The sequence below is a fragment of the Barbus barbus genome (genome assembly GCF_936440315.1).
Source record: "Barbus barbus genome assembly, chromosome: 7".
Classification (NCBI taxonomy): domain Eukaryota; kingdom Metazoa; phylum Chordata; class Actinopteri; order Cypriniformes; family Cyprinidae; genus Barbus; species Barbus barbus.
Genome location: NC_136735.1, coordinates 27,787,368 through 27,806,345, shown reverse-complemented (window position 1 = coordinate 27,806,345; position 18,978 = coordinate 27,787,368). Strand labels below are relative to the sequence as shown.

Genomic DNA, 18,978 nt, shown 5'->3' with positions numbered 1-18,978 from the left:
AATGCATATTCAATAAGGTCAGGATCAAAAATAACTGTGTCTATGTCTTTTCAGCGCTAATTCTTCACTGTGCGTCTTTAGTAAAACCTGACAGTACTATTTTAACGCCAAAAGACGGTTGGCCCCTAGTGTACTTTATACTGATACATACAGTATACAACAAATGCTGTGTATTAATCTAAACAAAAATTGTGTGCAGAAATATAAAAAAAACATTACATTAGCCGCACCTGCAAACTCTTTTAATTGAAAAAGATATTTATTTTTATTTAATATAACTATATACAATAGTTGACTGAAATGTGAAGCTTACCATTTTATGAAAATGTTTGTTTTTGTCAAAACCTTATTCTTACAAGGATAGTTGTCTTTTTCCACCAGTCCTGTGCCGCAAACTATGACATAGCTTACTCAAGCTTGATTGATGTTTAGTTATCATCTCATAAATAAACCCGTATCTGGTATTATTTCTGTTCATTCAACATTCTACATACTACTGCGCAGTACATACATAGTGTAGAAACTTCACTAGTATTCTATTCCAAACATAATCTAAATCTCTTGCATGCTCTTTTAGTTGACAGACCCCTATACTTTGGAAAATCTGCTAACCCTGTCTGTCTTTATTTTACTGGTGTAACCGAGTGTAAAGGGTGATATGTTTTTGGGTCATGTGTTATGTCGTTTCTCTCTCTTTTCCTTATCGCTGCACTGGGGCTTCAGCTCCCATTTGGATCAAATCTCACCACAGACACCGAGCAAGGTTTTAAATAGAGGCCTGCTCGTAAGTGAACACTCGCCCACGGTGGAAGGAAGCGATCACTAAAGGCCCTGCGAAATTCTCAATGCATAAAAAGAAGAAAGCTTGTCTTCCCTCTAAGCCCCCTCGTCGTTTTCTTTTGCCATTGCCGAGAGCAACTTTTCATAAGTTTTTCATCATATCAAGGCAACATCTGAGAATGACCTATATAGTATCTTTATTAGTTCTCTGTGTGAAATTCATATTTTGGATCTTCTCTCTTCTTTTTTTCCCCTTCCTTTCTTTGTGTCTGTTAATGAAGCCAGTGGATGGTTGAAGACATCAGCTCCGAGTGTAAAAGCAGGGTATGAAAAGTACACATGATGGGTCTCCAGCACACACAACACAACGTTTCTGTTGAACCGGATTACTGTGTCTGAAGGCCTTTTCACATGACTTATGACAGAACAAACCGTCAAGCTATAGCATATCCATGCACTATTAACTCGTAACAGTACTTCAAGTACAAGTTTCAGCTTTTTATTGGCTGATCAAAGCAGCAAATGATATCTGTGTTGAGAAATGTATTAAAACTAGGGATGGGTCAGGATGCCAGAATGTTTTATTTTAGTATTATTTATATTTATATTATTTATTAATATTTTGAATTAGCTTTGTTTTTCATTTTCATTTAATGTTAGTTTATCTTTTAGTAATTTGATATGCTTTTGTCATATTTAATCTACATATTCCTATTTGGCATTATTTCACTTCAGTTTTAGTTCTTATTTCAGTAGGTTTTTGATTTAAAAATATTTTTATTTCAGTTCAGCTTATTGTTTAATTACAAAAAAACTATTTATAGTTTTAGTTAGTAGCACTGCAGGATGGTTATCTAGCAAGTTTGTATAACCTATTGGAGCATCACCAATATAACCATTAAAAAAGACAATAACTTCATCTCATAAAATTCATCTCAAATTCTGTCGTTGCGCTCCAATCAATGAATGTATGAGCACCGCTGAACAATCATGTCTGAACCTGCTAGATGATTTGACCGGACTTGAGTCACGTGAAAGGGACTGCAGTCATCTAACCATTGACTCTTGACCCTCATTTGACCTTTTCAACCCCTGAACTTGACCTAACAACTCCCCCACTGAGTCTTTGATAAACACTAATGCATTATATTGAATGGATTATTCATATTTCCTTATGGCCATGTACCCGTATATTCCTCTAAAACGTAAACCCTGCTTCTTTCATTTTTCTCCTTCTGCTGGTTTTGGTTTGGGGCCAGAGAGTGTCTTTGTTCTCTTTTATCTTTGAGAATTTTCCTGATCCTTCCTTTCATCACTCTGTTAATGTGTGTAATCATGAACACAACATCAGCCGTCCCTCCCACTGTCCTTCACCAGAGCTCAACCCAGATGTGTGCCTTACCGACACAACCGAATCCCTCTGCCATTAACCCATCCCTTAGATCACACCCTCGGCAGAAGCCAAAATCCCATAAATCCAGTTAGTATCTGTTGTTCTGACAGTGTCAGTCAATCAGTTCAAATCCATCAGTTTTGTCAGATGTCAGAATGCAATGTCTCATCGTGAGAAATGTTTTCGTTTCTGTTTCCTCTCTCTCTTGCAATCTTGACTTCCAGTGTTTCTTTCCTGTCATGTTTACTGCTGAAAAATTAATGTTAGATTTCTTTCTTATCTGCCCTTTTTACAAGCCTCCCTAGTGACAGTAATCCACCTTGTCAGCTCTGTTGTTGACTCGGTGGAGAAAGAAGGTAGTATTTTGCTGCTTCAATGCTGATTATCTATGTCCTTAGTGTTTGTTGGGTGATTATTAGGTCTCCAAAATGCCATTTTCTTCACCTAAATGACATCTACAAAGACAAAGAAATTAAAAATAACTAATCACATCTTTAAAATATTCGATCAAAGGCCTCATTATCCAATCGGGTGCCTCATTTGATTTCAGTGGCACATGATTGTTCAGCTATAATTTGAGGTGGAAAATTGCAATCTTACCAAGACTGATTTCACCTTCCCACCATGTTTCTGTGCAAGCAAATGGCATGAAGATCGTCTCATACCTTCATGGTTCCTACATTTGTATCCACCTTGTCGTGCACTCTTTTTTTCCACAGTGTTTTTTCGATCTCATTGTATTTGACATTTTCTCTTCCTGTCTTTTCTCTGCAATTCTGTTTGCCTTTTATCTAAAGAGTCTTTGTCGGCTCATGAACACAAGAACCCAAGAGGTGATTTATTTTTTATTTTGTACAATTTGCCTGAAGCCTTTCGATTCGATTTTTTTGGTTTATTTTGGCTTGGTTACGCCCTTCATTATAAAAAAAAAACTCTGCATGTCCACAAAAACTGTGACAAAAATAGTGTCAAATTAACTCTCCTTTTCAAATCAGCTTACTTTTGGTATTTAGAAATGAAAGGGGTTTGTGCAATTTTTGTCACAGCTTCGTATCATAAAAAAGTGTTTGTGTGTGCGCTCATGTGTGAGTGTTTACAGTCTAACTTGGTGTCGTCTCCCAAAAATTGTCTCCATAATAACCAGAAAACACTCCCTAATAATATAATGTGGACAAATGGATCTTTAAAAAATATTGACTAACTGTCATATTGTCAAGGTTGTTTTGTAAATCCACAAACAATAGACATATTCAGAGTTAAATGTACATGTGTGGTGCATATATTTGTATGCACTCCAGTAATATTTGTGCTGTGCTAAATGATCTGCACTGTGTGATACTGACGTTGCATGCTGTTGGTTTTAATTGACTTGGCTGGTATTAACTGAGTGGTTTGAAGTCAATTCAACTTCTATTCACAGAATAAATTGCAATTATTACTGTTTAATATAGAAACAAGTGCATATTATTCTAAATTAAAACATCTTTATGGTTTAACTTAACATGGCAGAAGTGTTAAAAGAAAGGATTGATGGCTAGCATCGTTTTACTTTGATATGAATTAAAATAGGTTATGAATGCCATTTTCAAATCTAAAATTGACCTCTCTGAAGTTGAATTGACCCCAGCCTTTTTTTCAGTGTGTAAACTAATCTAATCATAATATTTTTTTTTTTCGTATTGTGGCACTATGATATTTATTATTATTTTTTGTCTGACAGGCTATCATTGGGACACATCTGACTGGATGCCGAGCGTTCAACTTCCTGGAATCCAGGAGTTTCCTCAGTATGAGGTAGTGCAGGCCCCACCCACCCTTTACAGTGACCCCGCCCTGCTGGACACGGACTACTATCCCGGCGGATACGACATCGAAAGCGACTTCCCTCCCCCACCCGACGACTTTCCTTCCCACGATGACTTGCCCCCTCCTCCGCCCGTTCCGGAGTACGGAGAGCGTTACGACACATTGCAGCCCCCCACGCGAGCGTTAAACAGCGCCCCCTCTAGTCCCGGAGGCTCCGGAGTACGCCATCGCCCGCCCTTACCCCAACTCTACAGCCTCACCCAATTCCTTCCCCACCACCATTACTCATCAGACCCTGAACCCCAGACCAACCCCACCAGCACCATCACGTCATCCTCCACCGGAGGATACCGGCGCGGAGGATTCCCGCTGGGCTACGGCTGTGACTTCGATCCCCCTGCTGCCGATAACATGTCGCTGTCGCTGTACACGTCCACGGCGTCCTGCTCTGACATGTCTGCCTGCTGCGAGGAGTCAGAAGTGATGATGAGCGATTACGAGAGCGGTGGAGAGGAGGAGGGAGCGCAGTTTCAGAGGCTCGTCATACCGCTGCTGGACTCTCAACATCAGCAGCATACTGAAGTCTGACACTGGATCCAGAATATCAAAAGTGCCTAAATGAAACCCTGCTACAGGAGACTTGACTGTGTGTTCAAACCATAACCACACCACATACACGGTACACAAACGTAGTCTTACACTTAACGTAAATGCCAAACATCCAAACGCACATGTTGTATACATCTGTATCTCACTCGAGAGAGAGGTTTTGAAAAGACTTGCTTAAACATGAGTTCTCTTCGCTAGCTCTTGTGGGCTGTTATTAATATTCTTATTATTTAACAGTATTGGGGAGAACATTAGACTTGGCTGTGCCATTAAATAATACGTTGATCATCATGCACAAGATCATGCTGAGATGTACAATTTAAACAGAAAATATAACTGATATATTGTCATGGATATTGGGAGAAAAGCATCATTTCAAGCATCGAGGTGATATCTGTATTAGATATAACCATGCAAACTGATTTTTTTTTTATATACAAATCCTCATTCATTTGTAATGTAAATTTTAATGTACAGTTTTGATTTCAAGGTTTTACTAGGTTTTTGTAGATATGTTTTGCTTTTTTTCCAAAAAAGAAAGACAGGAAAAAGTAGTGTACCAACTCAAATGATGTGTCATTATCAGCCTTACTGTATGTTCATTCACAAGCAACGAAAAAAGCAAAAAAGAATCTTAAAAAAACAATAATAATAATAAAAAAATGTCAAGGTTGTGAATGTGTGATCGTCACAACACGTTCATTTCTGAAAGGACATCTGCATATTCTTGTGATGTGTTGTGTTTTCTCTTTTTAATTTGTTGTTTGTAAATTGTGACTTTGGAACATCTTTATTTTTTGACCATTAAAATGGGACCCAATATATTTATAGTGCGAGATTATTCACAGACATGTGACTTTTTCAGGGTCTGCGTGTATGTGAGCAATGCTATGGTCTTGTTTTATGATTTTTATTAAATACTGCCACTAGCTTAACTGCTTTAATACTGGCAATAAATTATTCTCTAAAATGGGTGTTTGTCTTGCATGCATTTATTTTCTTTTTATACTTGAAGTAGTTCACATTTTTAAAGGGAGATCATGTGTTGATCTGTGATTAGAGCATGCGGTGTTGATAGCAATTTAGATGCATTATTCTTGTCAGCAACTGTGACAGCAACAAGAAGGGAAACAAACATCTTTAGGGATCCTAAGTTAAGGTTTATTTTCTATGGATTTTAACAGCTCCGTTATGGCATGAAAGTAATTAAATAATAGCTGTTTAATGTTTTTGAAAGACATTTCTTATGCTCACCAAGGCTGCATTTATTTGAACAAAATACTTTAAAAACATTTATAATCTTACAAATGATTTCCATTTCAAATGCATGCTTGTCTTTCCATAAAACAGAAAAATGTTAAACAGCAAAAACGTTTTCCAACTTTTATAATAAAAATAACCATTATTTAGAATGATTTCTAACAAACCACACAAAACCAGAGCAGAACCCTTACAACACCAAACAACACACAGTGCTTCAATAGTAGTGTGTTTTTCCTAAATTATTCAATGACTGTTCATAAAGTCACTTGCTTCCTTCCTAAATAAATGCTTGTTTAACGAATTGGTAGAGCGATTAAAATGACAGAATAACAAAAAAAAAAAAAAAGAAAATCCTGAAAAATGCATTTCAAAAACATTATAAATTGATTTGCATTTTAATGAGTCAAATAAGTATTTGACCCCTTTGCAAAACATGACTTTGTACTTGGTGGCAAAACCCTTGTTAGCAATCACAGAGGTCAGATGTTTCTTGTAGTTGGCCACCAGGTTTGCACACATCTCAGGAGGGATTTTGTCCTCTTTGCAGATCCTCTCCAAGTCATTAAGGTTTCGAGGCTGACGTTTGTCAACTCGAACCTTCAGCTCCCTCCACAGATTTTCTATGGGATTAAGGGTCTGGAGACTGGCTAGACCACTCCAAGACCTTAATGTGCTTCTTCTTGAGCCACTCCTTTATTGCCTTGGCCGTGCGTTTTGGGTTATTGTCATGCAGGAATACTCATCCACGACCCATTTTCAATGCCCTGGCCCTTACTGTACATGGCCCCGTCCATCGTCCCTTGCAGTGCAGTTGTCCTGTCCCCTTAGCAGAAAAATACCCCCAAAGCATAATGTTTCCACTTCCATGTTTGACGGTGGGGATGGTGTTCTTGGGGTCATAGGCAGCATAGGCTCCTCTAAACCTGGTGAGTTGAGGCAGATGGGCCTGTACATGTCCTTCCTTGAGCAGGGGGACCTTGCAGGCGCTGCAGACATTTCAGTCCTTCACGGCGTAGTGTGTTACCAACTGTTTTCTTGGTGACTATAGCCCCAGCTGCCTTGAGATCATTGACAAGATCCTCCCGTGTAGTTCTGGGTTGATTCCTCACCGTTCTCATGATAATTGAAACTCCACGAGGTGAGATCTTGCATGGAGCCCCAGTCTGAGGGAGATTGACAGTTATTTTGTGTTTCTTCCATTTGAGAATAATCGCACCAACTGTTTTCACCTCCTCACCAAGCTGCTTGGCGATGGTCTTGTTGCCCATTCCAGCCTTATGTAGGTCTACAATCTTATCCCTGACATCCTTGGACAGCTCTTTGGTCTTGGCCATGGTGGAGAGTTTGGAATCTGATTGACTGATTGCTTCTGTGGACAGGTGTCTTTTATACAGGTAACAAACTGAGATTAGGAGACTCCTAATCTCAGTTTATTTCCTGAATAAAAGACACCTGGGAGCCAGAAATCTTGCTGACCGATAGGGGATCAAACACTTATTTGACTCATTAAAATGCAAATCAATTTCTAACTTTTTTAAATAAGTTTTTCTGGATTTTTTTGTTGATGTTGTTATTCTGTCTCTCACTGTTCAAATAAACCTAGCATTAAAATGATAGACTGATCATTTCTTTGTCAGTGGGCAAACGTACAAAATCAGCAGGGGATCAAATAATTTTTTCCCCACTGTACAATATATACAAAATTAACACAATTTTTGTATTTGTGTGTACTTTTTAAATTAACAAACAGCTCCTTATAAAATAATCCAATTCTGATTTCCCAAAAAAACTAATTTACCAAAAGCAAAATGCCTAAATATTAGCAAGAGAATCCGATCATCCATTGCATGCAATCTAAAGAGATATTCACAGAGATAATGGGACAGTTAATAATTGTTAATTATTAATAAATGTTCATAGTTGTAAAGCCATATACTAGGCTACATTAAAGAATATAGATCCTATTATTACAACTTATGTTACAACAGAGTTCTTGTCAGCTTCTACACTTTGACCCCATAAATAAATAATAAACGAATGAATGAATGAATGAATGAATGAATGAATGAATGAATGAATGAATGAATGAATGAATGAATGAATGAATGACCACAGAGCAAAGCTGGTGAATAATACCTGATCTGAGGATTGCATGCAAATTCTCATTTACTGATTTCATTATAATGCTTTTTATTATAGAATTAAAAGTCTGAAATGTGCATTGTTTTGGGGGGGCCATTCTGACAGCCTGGTCTTCCTGTATTTTTATTTTTTCTTGTGTACATGAAATCTATCAATACTGCTTGCTCTGTTATACACTTTTGCCTGTTTGAAATAATCTCAGGGACCAAAACTAGTGAATTATAACCTATATATCAAAAATGTGTTTTATTGCTCTATCATTTGACAGACTCGTTGAGTTTGTTGTGCTTAATAATAAGTAGGCTAGTAGCCTATAACACTATGATCCTTCAGTAATTTTGGGGGGATTGTGGCAGCTTTACTTGCTCCTGCTTGCACGTTAATTGGTTAAACAAGTTCGAAAGGGGGAAATGTCTATTTTTCTATATTTCTACAGTTTTAATAGAATAAAACAGGCCAAGACATCCATTCCATGGCCATATGTCGTCGTGGTACAAGTTTTAAAAGATGCAATTCTAAGCCATTATGTCGCAATGAATTTAGAACGTTCGGTGAGTATTCATTTGAGTGCACGCGAGACTGGAGTTTGTTGGGAGTCGGCAAGTGATTGTGAGTATGCTCTTCGTTAGGGTTTGGGAATGTTTATTTTATTCAATATATTTTTTATTTTTTATGTATTTAGACAAATTTGTGGCTGTGTGAGGAATTTTCAGGAAAGCTGATACATAAATCAGTAATTAATTATTATGATTTTTATAATGCTCACGCATTATAAAATGATATTCTTCGATATATTAAAATACTTTTGATCATTATTAACGCGTAAATACGTAAATTCGACAAGGCCGTATCCTTTAACTGTTTAGCTGTGCTCTAGTCTTACTTTAGTATTTTTGCAAATAAATGTACCCTATAATAATTCCAATAATAAACTAAATAGACTAGACTTGACAATCGTTATATGAACAAGTATAACGTTTTTTTTTTTTTTATAGCTATTTTCACATTAGCCTATAACCTCTAGGCATTGGCGTTATGCACATTATATTTGTATTTTATAGTTATGCATTTGTCAGACAATATTTTTGTCCAAAGTGACATCGAATTCAAGGTAGGCTATACATTTTATTAGTTCGTGCATTCCCTGGGAATAAAATCCACGAAATTGGCATTGTTAGCGCCATGTAACTGTTTTAGCCTACTGTTTTAGCCTACTGTTTGAGCTACAAGAATGCATTTATGATTTAATATGTAAATTGATTACAATTTATCAACTTAATATGAACTGAATATGAATTTTGTATAATGTGAATAATATTAATTTTAAAACACTAAAGCAACCACAGCTTCTGGGCTTACACAGCTCTTCTCTTTCTTCCAGTGTTTCACAAACAGTTCATTGTTGCACACAAGCAGCCTTTCATAGTTTTTTTCTGGATAACCTGTCTTACCAACACCAAAGACACTTATCCACCACAGTGAGCATGTCAGCCATGCACTACAGTCCCATTAATGAGCATGATGAGCTCATCATGGCCCTCCTCGCAGGGCGGTGGTGGGCAGTAATGGAAGTGGAAGATCTTTTGTCCTCATCATCTAAGAAGAAAGAGTGTGGGGACCTCACTTCAGCCCAGTGGTGGGGAATAGTGGAGGCCCCGCAAGGAGCACCTGTTACTCCTCAGTACCAACAGGGAGAGCTTGTGCCTTCCATGTCCCCTGAGGAAGACCAAGAGGAAGTGCCTATGCCAGGCTCATTCCCTGAAGCGGCACTAGTGCCCACCTTGGGCCAAGAGGAAGCACCAGTGCGTATCTTGTCCCCTGAGGAAGCACTGGTGGCAGATGGGTTCCTGCAGGGAGCACCTGTGCCTGCCAGGCACCAACTGAGGGGAAAACTGAAAATTCCCCAAAACATGAGACTTTATCTAACAAGGGATTCCATCTTGACACCCTTGCCACTAAGGCCCCCAAAGGGACCACCACCAAGGCCTGCCATTACTAAAGGAGCACCAGTCCCTGCCTCATCCCCTGGAGAAGCACCTGTTCCCACCAGGTCCCCAGAGGAAGCCCCAGTGCCCGTCTCAGCCCAATTGGAAGCGCCAGTGTCTAAAGAAACACCAGTGGCCTCCTCACCTCAAGAGGAAGAATCTGTTTCCACCTCGTCCCTTGAGGAAGCACTCATGGCAGATGGGTCCCCACAGGGAGAGACTGTGCCTGCCGGACACCAACTTAGGGGACAAGTGAAAGTCTCTGAAAATATAAGACTTTTTCTAAAAAGGGATGTCATCTTGACACCCTTGCCCCTAAGGCCCCCAAAGGGACCACCACCAAGGCCTGCTAAGACTCCAAAAGGAGCAGCAGTGCCTGCCTCATCTTCTGGGGAAGTACCTGTGCTCTCCTTGTCCCCAAAGAAAGGGCCTGTGCCCACCTCATCTCAAACAAAACCACCAGTGCCTGCCTCATCCCAAGAGGAAGCATCAGTGTCCACTGCAACTGCTGAGGAAGTACTTGTCCCTGCCAGGACCCCAGAGAAAGCACTGGTGCCTGCCACGTCCCAAGAGGGAGCACCTGTGACCACTGCATCATCAAAGGATGCACCTATGCCTGCCATGTACCTCAAGAGATCACCAGGACTCTCTGTGTCTCTACAGGGAGCAACCAAGTCCACTCTGAAGAGACCGTGCCCATGGAGCTCTGGAGATTTGGTAAGTTCCTCCTGTCTTTCATTTTTACTTTTCAGATATGTTAAATAAATAAATAACATTCAAATCCTTTGTATTATTTTTCATTAGAAGTGATGTTTAGATTTTGTCTCTCATTACAGCGGCCCAATTACATGATGATGTCTGTTCTTTCAACAGGAAAATGCAGATGCGGTTCAGCCACCTCTGCACAAAAAGTGTGTGAGAACAGACCCCAGAGCCTCTCCAAGTTTCCAGCACACCCTGAAGAGGCCATGCTCATGGAGAACTGAATCATCTGTAGGTCACTTCTATCTCTTATTTCTACTTTTCAGATTTATTAAAAAATAATATCTTTATTTAAAATCCTTTAATGATATAAAGTGATCTTTAGATCTTGTCTGAGGATCTCTTATTAAACCTGCCTGTGCATGACATTATGATGTCTGTTCCTTTAACAGGACAGTGAAGATGTGATCCAGCTGCCTCTGCAAAAGAAGCAACGTGTGGGAAAAGGACCTAAAGATACTATAAAATGAACGAGGGAACAACACTTGTATATATGAACAAATAAAATGTAAAGCAATACAACAGTACACATGAATGAACTGTGGTGTTATATAAATATTTTATGTCAAAATAGTAAACTTAAACATAACTGATCTTATGTTGAAGCTAAACCACATTTTAATATTTGTAATATTTCTAAAATGAAAACAGAGAGGCAAGGCGTCATCGGAATATGCATGTGTTTCCAGAGCCACATTTTTTTTTGTTTGTTCATGTAAAATGGTTGTATAGCACATGAACAGAGCAGGTTCTTACCTCAAAGGCTCCTGTTCATGTGTAAGAAGCCATCTCTCCAGCAGAGGGCGATATTGTAGCACTATAGACAAGGGCAAAGGCTTCGAAGTACTGTAGCTGCAACAATCTCATAGCAACTACACCCATAACCTGAGCACACTTCCTGGATGCTGAGTAACCGCTTTGTCGTCGGAATCCTGTACATTACAAGCTTCCAATAACAGGGTATTTTCACGTATTTGGTAAGCATCGACTTTGTTGTTTTCAAACATTTAGGTTTTAAGTGTGTTTTGTCAGTCCTCACTTGTTGTCCGTTTGAACATTCGTAAGCAGACAAAGAAACGCCATGCATACGGATGCATAGCTTTAATATTTAACGTTATACAGATATTAAATATACACGCTGCATTGCAATAAACACGTTGATTCGCTTGTGCACTAGAGTAATTGATTTTATAGACATTCAGCGTTCTCAAATGTGTTATTATGTTCATGCTGCATTAGAAGGGCACGTTGAACTTGACCTTCCTTACAATGGCTGTGTCTTAAAACCTCTAGAGTAGAGCGCGTTGTGAACTTGTTTGGAACACACTATCTAGAAAGACAGCTCACGAGGTTTTGGCACACAGCCATTATGTGAATAATTTACAGCTGGAAGAGGTCTTGCTTTTGATATATTGCAGACGCTGCATTTATAAAGTAGGCCTACACTATCCTCAAGTCTTTTTTTGTTTTTGCACAGCTGTTAAAGGGTGGTTGTGTGTTTTTCTCCTCCCGTGCAGCTTCTCATTGGCTGGTCGAGCGAGTCGTCGACAACAACGATAAAATCATCCATCCAGCGTGCGGGCGCGGTTATCATTCTGTCGAGAGCCCGTTATAACGCGCTACCAGTTACACTCCAACAGAGACGATTGTATTATCTTAAAAGAAGTCATCGTTAAACGTTTGGAGATGAACGGAGATTGCGTGGACGCGCGGCGCCTGGACACAACAGAGTAAGATGATCTTGACGACTGTTGCTATGCAGCTTTCAGAAGTGATTGACAGTTCAAAACAAAAACAGTATTGAATTCACTAACACTTGCTTTTCTTTTTGTTACCATGTTGTTTATATTATATAAACTGACTTGTTCCTGCTTGTTTATAGCATTTAGGCCTAATAACGTGAATTTAACGTTTATTGTGTATATTAACATATGTGACCCTGGACCACAAAAGCAGTCATAAGTGTCAATTTTAATTATACATCACCTGAAAGCTGAATAAATACGCTTTCAATTGATGAATGGCTTGTTATGATCGGACAATATTTGGCCAAGATACAACTATTTGAAAATCTGTAAGGGTGCAAAAAAATCCAAATATTGAGAAAAACGCCTTTAAAGCTGTCCAAATTAAGTCCTTACTTATGTTTTTATATATTTATTGTATATTTATATTTAAGAAATGTACTAAATATCTTCATAGAACGTGATCTTTACTTAACATCCTAATGATTTTTGGCATAAAATAAAAATCGATAATTTTGACCAATACAATGTATTGTTGGCTATTTCTACAAATATATTTGTGCATTTGTGTGGTCCATGGTAACACATTATATTTAGTCCATAAACATTACAGTCCAAAATGAATAAAATACAAATTAAAGGAACAAACAGGCCTCTTGTATTAATCTCTCATATTAAATAGTTTAATATTCCTGCATGCAATCTGTTTGTCCAGTGCTGGTAAGGATGGGGCATCAGGAGCGCAGCCCACGCAGGTTGATGCTAAGGCTCAGTCACATTCCTTCAGATACAGTCTGAACTACCCCAGCATTGGCCACTGCATCATCATCAATAACAAGAACTTTGATCGCAGGACAGGTAACACTTGTTTTGTGCTGTTGAAGGTGTTGTTTTTGTGAATGCACATCAAACTCAGATGATTGTTTAGATGCTTTTACCTTTTGAACCGAATGGTGAACAGAATAGACTCTAGGCAGGGATGTACCAATATCGAAATTCTTGCTGAGACAGATGAGGGTGATTGTTATTTTTATCATGGCCTATAATTATTAAATGGCCAGTATTAAATATTGACGATTAAATCCAATATTTGTTAATAGTAGCCTATAGCATGAGAAATCCATTAGCAATTATTTGTAGGATAGCCATTTTTGACTGGGAGCACCACAAGTGTAACAAGGATGGTAAAGAAGTACAAAAATTATCAAAAAATTTTTGTATTTACATCCCGTGTGAGCAAAGTAAGTATTAGACAATGCAGTAACATTATCTAGCATTTGTGGGAAAATTCAGTCTGGGCTAAAAATGACCAGAACACAACATGAGGGTTAAACAAATAAAATAAATATTAATAAATGCTACAGGTGAAGTTAAGTAACATAACATTATAATTGAAAGTATGAAAGACAGATATTAATTTTGGGTTCTGCTATATCTATCTATCTATTTCACTATAATCAATATGTTCTGAAAATATTATGCAGTATTGTGCATATTTACCATGTAAACCTTTTTATGTGCTTTTTTTGTCGTAGTCATGTAATATAGTAACCTGTTCTTCACTTCTTTCAGGCATGAACCAACGGAACGGTACTGATGTAGATGCAGGAAATGTAATGAATGTGTTTCGGAAGCTAGGATACACTGTGAAAGTCTACAATGATCAGACAGTTGCACAGATTATGCAGGTTTTAACAGCAGGTATGGTGCTTTTCAAATTCCCTCGATATCAGTAGATGAATCTTAAAATCCAAAGAATGCTTGTTGTTGAGATCAGGCCTTACGTAAGGGATAAAGCACGGCTAGCTGTGCATTAAACAATTTTTAATGCACGGCATGGAGGCCAAGATCCTCCCGATGTGAGGCCCATTAAAATCATTTCATGCACAGCTAGCCATGCATTATCCCGCTAATACCATGGTCGTTATCCAGCATTGACAACTTAAAGCTGTTAATGATATTTTTAGCGCAATATTTGACCGGAAGGGTAAAAATGACAGTTATTTCATCAACTACAGCTCATTCGCTATAGCATTCTGCCCGCTTCAATTCAGACACAGAGATGAAATAATGCAGTAAGATCACATTTATTTGAATGAATTATAGCATTTATTTGAATGAATTATCGATTGAGAGAGAGACGACAGTTGTGTGTGCGCTACCTGCGTCTGCGGTTCTCTACAAACAATGAAGCTGTGTTTAGTTACTTCAATGTTTAATGTAGCGATCTAGTATTTAGGCCATTGGTCTCAAACTCAATTCCTGGAGGGCCATAGCTCTGCGGAGTTTTGCTGCAACCCTAATCAAACATACCTGATCCAGCTAATCAAGGTCTTCGGGATCACTGGAAACTTCCAAGCAGCTGTGATTTGGAGCTGGTTGAAGCTAAATTCTGCAGTGCTGTGGCCCTCCAGAAATTGAATTTGAGACTACTGATTTAGATGATTTAATTAAGCCGCGAGGCAGTGTTGACAACAAGTTTCTGCGTGTGCCACACAATCTGCGATCTCAAACCTCTCTCTCTCTCTCTGTGTGAGTGATGTGTGGATCAGTTAAAGCAGCGCATTAATATGGAGCGGTGATTAAACTGACTTGGACCTGTGCATTAAGCGGTTTTAATGCACACCTGCCAGCCAATCAGAATCAAGTATTCAGACAGACTATGGTATAAGTAATTATTAAAATAGGCCTGTTGGTGTTATAACTGAAATATTACCAAATTACACTGAATCAGTTGGCTGTAACCAGGTGTTATGGTAATTGATAATTATACTCTGTTTTTTGAACAATTGTAAGTATACATGGCTGTCTGTTGTTCTATCACAGTGGCCCGTGACGACCACAGCCGCTGTGCTTCATTAGTGTGTGTAATGCTCAGTCATGGAGATGAGGGAGTGTTTTTCGGCACTGATACTTCTGTGGAGCTCAAGTCCTTAACTAGCCTTTTCAGAGGAGACCGCTGCCCATCACTAGCAGGAAAGCCTAAACTTTTCTTCATACAGGTACGTCCAGAATTTCTGCTGTGCTCTTATGTGTGTGCATTAATATGAGTGTGTTTTTTTTCTGGGTTGATGTTTATAAATAGCTGGCTTGGAGTGCTTGTTTCCGCTCTTGAGATTTACTCTGGCTGTGTTTAATTAGGCTTGTAGAGGTACAGAACTGGATCCTGGTGTGGAGGCTGACAGCTCAGATAGTTCTATGAGGATTCCTGTGGAGGCAGACTTCCTCTATGGATACTCTACTGCACCAGGTACAGACACACACAAAACACACAAACGCTTCCTGTGAGTATCTGATAAAATATTCACAAAAAGTTTGGAGTCGGCAAAGCAGTTAATACCTTTATTCAGCAAGGACACATTAAATTCATCAAAAGCAATTGTTAGAAAACTTTTATTTTTCAAATAAAAGCTGTTCTGTTGAACTTTTGTATTAATCAAAGGATCTGGAAAAAATTTATCAGTTTCCACTAGGGGTGTGCGATATATATTGTCTGCGATAATATCATAATTGTTGTTTTAACGATGTGCAATTTGACATTGAGTATTTTGCAGAAACCATTCAAACACCCCTACAAAGCGCACACATGCATTACGTGAAGTCTAGTGCGCATATATTAGAGTGCATTCTTTCACTGCATGATTCAGTCTAATAAAATGCATTTAGAATGATCACAAATTCAAGAAATGGGGGCAGAAAATGTATATTTTTATACTATTTCATATAGTTAATCAATTTCACACAAAAAGTGCAGTTTTTCCTCCAAAAATTACCATGATTACAAATGTATTGATTTTTTTACAACAGTTCAATAAACAAGTTAATTAAGAGACTTGCGTTTTAGACACCATATTTCCTGTTTTTTTTTTTGACAACAAAAATAATTCCAAACACAGAGGTTGTTTTGTGTCTCTGAGCAACATGACAGTTTCCTTCCTGATCGAATCAACCATTTTAATGATTCGGTTCAATCGAAATCACTCACTTATTAAAAGTCACTTGCTGCCACCTACTGGTGGTTTTAATTTCACATTTAAGGTATCTTTTATTATTTAAATAATTTCAAAAATCCGTATTCGACGTTTTATGTTTAATATCAAAACATTTTTATGCATTTGTAACTGCAGGTTAAAAGCATTCATGTCCTGCATTAAACAGTGAGTAAATGCCACTTCAGACGCAGCTTCTGTATTTCCCCTGCATTGCAAAGATTCATTTTGTTGATACTGATTTCATTTGCTTGGTAACAGCCCAAATGTCTTATTATTCTAATTCACTGATTAAATGTAAGAATTTGACTCAAAAGATAATGGACACTTTTAGAAAAAATGGCTTTATAATGGTAAATGTGCCTGTAAAATGCTTCTTGGACCAAATCAGCATATTAGAATGATTTCCAAAGGATCATATGACACTGAAAACCGGAGTAATGACTGGACTAAATTCAGCTTTGCCATCACAGAAATAAATTGGATTTTAAAATATTTGTTGACATAGAAAACAGTCATTTAAAATTGTAATAATAGTTCACAATATTATTGTTTTCACTGTATTCTTGTGTATAATTGTGGTTACTGATAGTATTTATTTTTTTATTTTTTTTGGGCTGTCGATTAATTTTTAATTTTTATAAAATGAATTGCATGATGTGCTGTTTAATTAATCAACTAAGTAGTCATATATCAGTATTTACAGAGAAAATCCTAATGAAGATCATTTTAATACATGCCAAGTCTTTTTCCTAATGGGGTTTGTTTCGTCTGTCAGGTTACTACTCCTGGAGAAACACCATGACCGGCTCTTGGTTCATTCAGTCCCTTTGTGAAATGATGGCAAAGTATGGCAAAGAGCTAGAGCTCATGCAGATCATGACCAGGGTCAACCATAAAGTGGCACTCGACTTTGAGTCAACCTCCAACCAGCCTGGCTTTGACGCCAAGAAACAAATCCCCTGCATTGTCTCGATGCTCACCAAAGAGATGTACTTCACTGCTTGAAGGGACAAGGGAACTATTAGAGCTTCTTCAGCTTTTCTGTAAACACCACAGGTATAGCATGTAGATTTAGGGTTGAGTTTAAGACCCTTTTTTCACAGAAGCATTAGCTGGGCATGCTCAGTTTGGGATTTCTCTGTCTCAGGACTGGTGTTGTGAAACTACTGTATGTGAAAGCAGATGCTCAGGTTTTTGTTTACCGGGGGACTATATACCATTTTTTTCTCTGGTTTTCTAATTAAAATCTAATAATGAACAATCACCAGTGGCAATCACAGGTTGGGATTTTTTTTAAATTACAGTAATCAGGGACTTTAATAGGCTATTGCACTTGTTTGACTGTTGAAATGGAAATCGTAGTTGGGCATTTAATGGGTGAGATCATCTTTATTGAAGCAAAGAACAACAATCAGTACTATTCCCAAGTGCCTGTCTCTGAACAATGTAAACAGATATTGGTGCAACTTCTGAAATTTCATGTACAGGTTTCCATTAGGACACAATAAAGCATTTTTTTTTTTTTTACTGTATCTGTAACATCTAGTCCATTCCTACAGAAAAAGAAAAAAAAAAACACGCATTGACGGCTATAGATTTACATTGAAGTCTAGGGGGTAAACAACCAAACAGACACCAATACTACCATAATAGTAAATTTATATTTAATCTGGACTGCTCTTTAATTAGTCTCTTCAAGATATTTATGAATAATATGTGGCATTAGTCACCTGAGAAAAATCACTTTGAATTCTTTCAGTTGAGATCATGCATGCATTGTGTGTGTGAGATGTTCCTTATGTATACGTAAAAAAAATACTGTTCATGTTTCCTATACATATATGCTTTTTTGTGTATAAACTAGTACTTTTGTATGTATTTAAACAGCTCTTTAGTGTGCTGGATGATAATACATATTTCACTAGGATTCTGAGAGTAGTTGTTTCATTAGGACTGAGTATTGAGCATGTATTTAAAGACATTTTAAAATATGCTTTATCAAATGATGATTGGAGACTATAAATGTATTTCCAGCGGTCTGTTGCATCTATAATGGGTGTTTGTTGGTTCGTATTACCATCTTTTAATATTTAGGCAGGTTGGGAGGATTGTTATTCTGCTCCCTGTCTATAAAGTGTGTAGGACACTGACAGCCAGTAAGACTAGTTTCTTGAATTTCAAGATAGGTGTTTGTATGTAGAAAGTTTGTTCAGGCGTATCAATATAGGCGTAGGCACAGGTGACAACAGAAGCCAGATGGAGTTTCTCAGCCATTTATACAACCATATGCCTCATTGACTTTTGAGTTTCATCCTTTCATATGTAAGAAAATCATTTTTGTGCTCTTCAGGTCCTAGAGTAGTTCTTTATGGTAAACATTATATTGTAATGATGGAATCTTATATATAATGGCACCACTAAATAAAAATATTGAGCAACAAAGTTGCTTTTTTTATACAGCAACTTTGTGCCACAAGTCACATTTCTTTTGAATTGTAGAG

At 37.8% G+C, this 18,978-nt stretch overlaps 3 protein-coding genes across 4 annotated transcripts in view; all 3 read left to right on the top strand.

Annotated features, from left to right (window-relative positions):
• The window catches only part of LOC306873023 (protocadherin Fat 1-like), an 85,263-nt gene extending 79,701 nt beyond the window's left edge, over positions 1 to 5,562 (top strand). Inside the window, exons 27-28 of one of the 2 annotated variants that reach the window (XM_079422014.1) lie at positions 2,971 to 3,006; positions 3,894 to 5,556. In XM_079422014.1, the coding sequence (XP_079278140.1) occupies positions 2,971 to 3,006; positions 3,894 to 4,567 (710 nt within the window). In that variant the 3' untranslated portion in view covers positions 4,568 to 5,556. Of the gene's footprint in view, positions 1 to 2,970; positions 3,007 to 3,893 lie in introns of both variants that reach the window. The other variant, XM_079422015.1, reaches the window with a different exon arrangement.
• Positions 5,563 to 9,380: 3,818 nt separating this feature from the next.
• Positions 9,381 to 11,268, top strand: LOC306872624 (uncharacterized protein). The gene is made up of 3 exons (XM_079421262.1): positions 9,381 to 10,695; positions 10,852 to 10,971; positions 11,133 to 11,268. Exons 1-3 carry the CDS (start codon positions 9,478 to 9,480, stop codon positions 11,208 to 11,210), a joined length of 1,416 nt encoding a protein of 471 aa, XP_079277388.1. The 5' UTR covers positions 9,381 to 9,477; the 3' UTR covers positions 11,211 to 11,268.
• A 280-nt stretch (positions 11,269 to 11,548) lies between these two features.
• On the top strand, positions 11,549 to 18,516 carry casp3a (caspase 3, apoptosis-related cysteine peptidase a). The gene is made up of 7 exons (XM_079420441.1): positions 11,549 to 11,717; positions 12,258 to 12,470; positions 13,201 to 13,343; positions 14,058 to 14,186; positions 15,312 to 15,487; positions 15,627 to 15,735; positions 17,253 to 18,516. The coding sequence occupies exons 2-7, from the start codon at positions 12,427 to 12,429 to the stop codon at positions 17,480 to 17,482; spliced, it is 831 nt and encodes a 276-aa protein (XP_079276567.1). The 5' UTR covers positions 11,549 to 11,717; positions 12,258 to 12,426; the 3' UTR covers positions 17,483 to 18,516.
• The last annotated feature ends 462 nt before the right edge of the window (positions 18,517 to 18,978 follow it).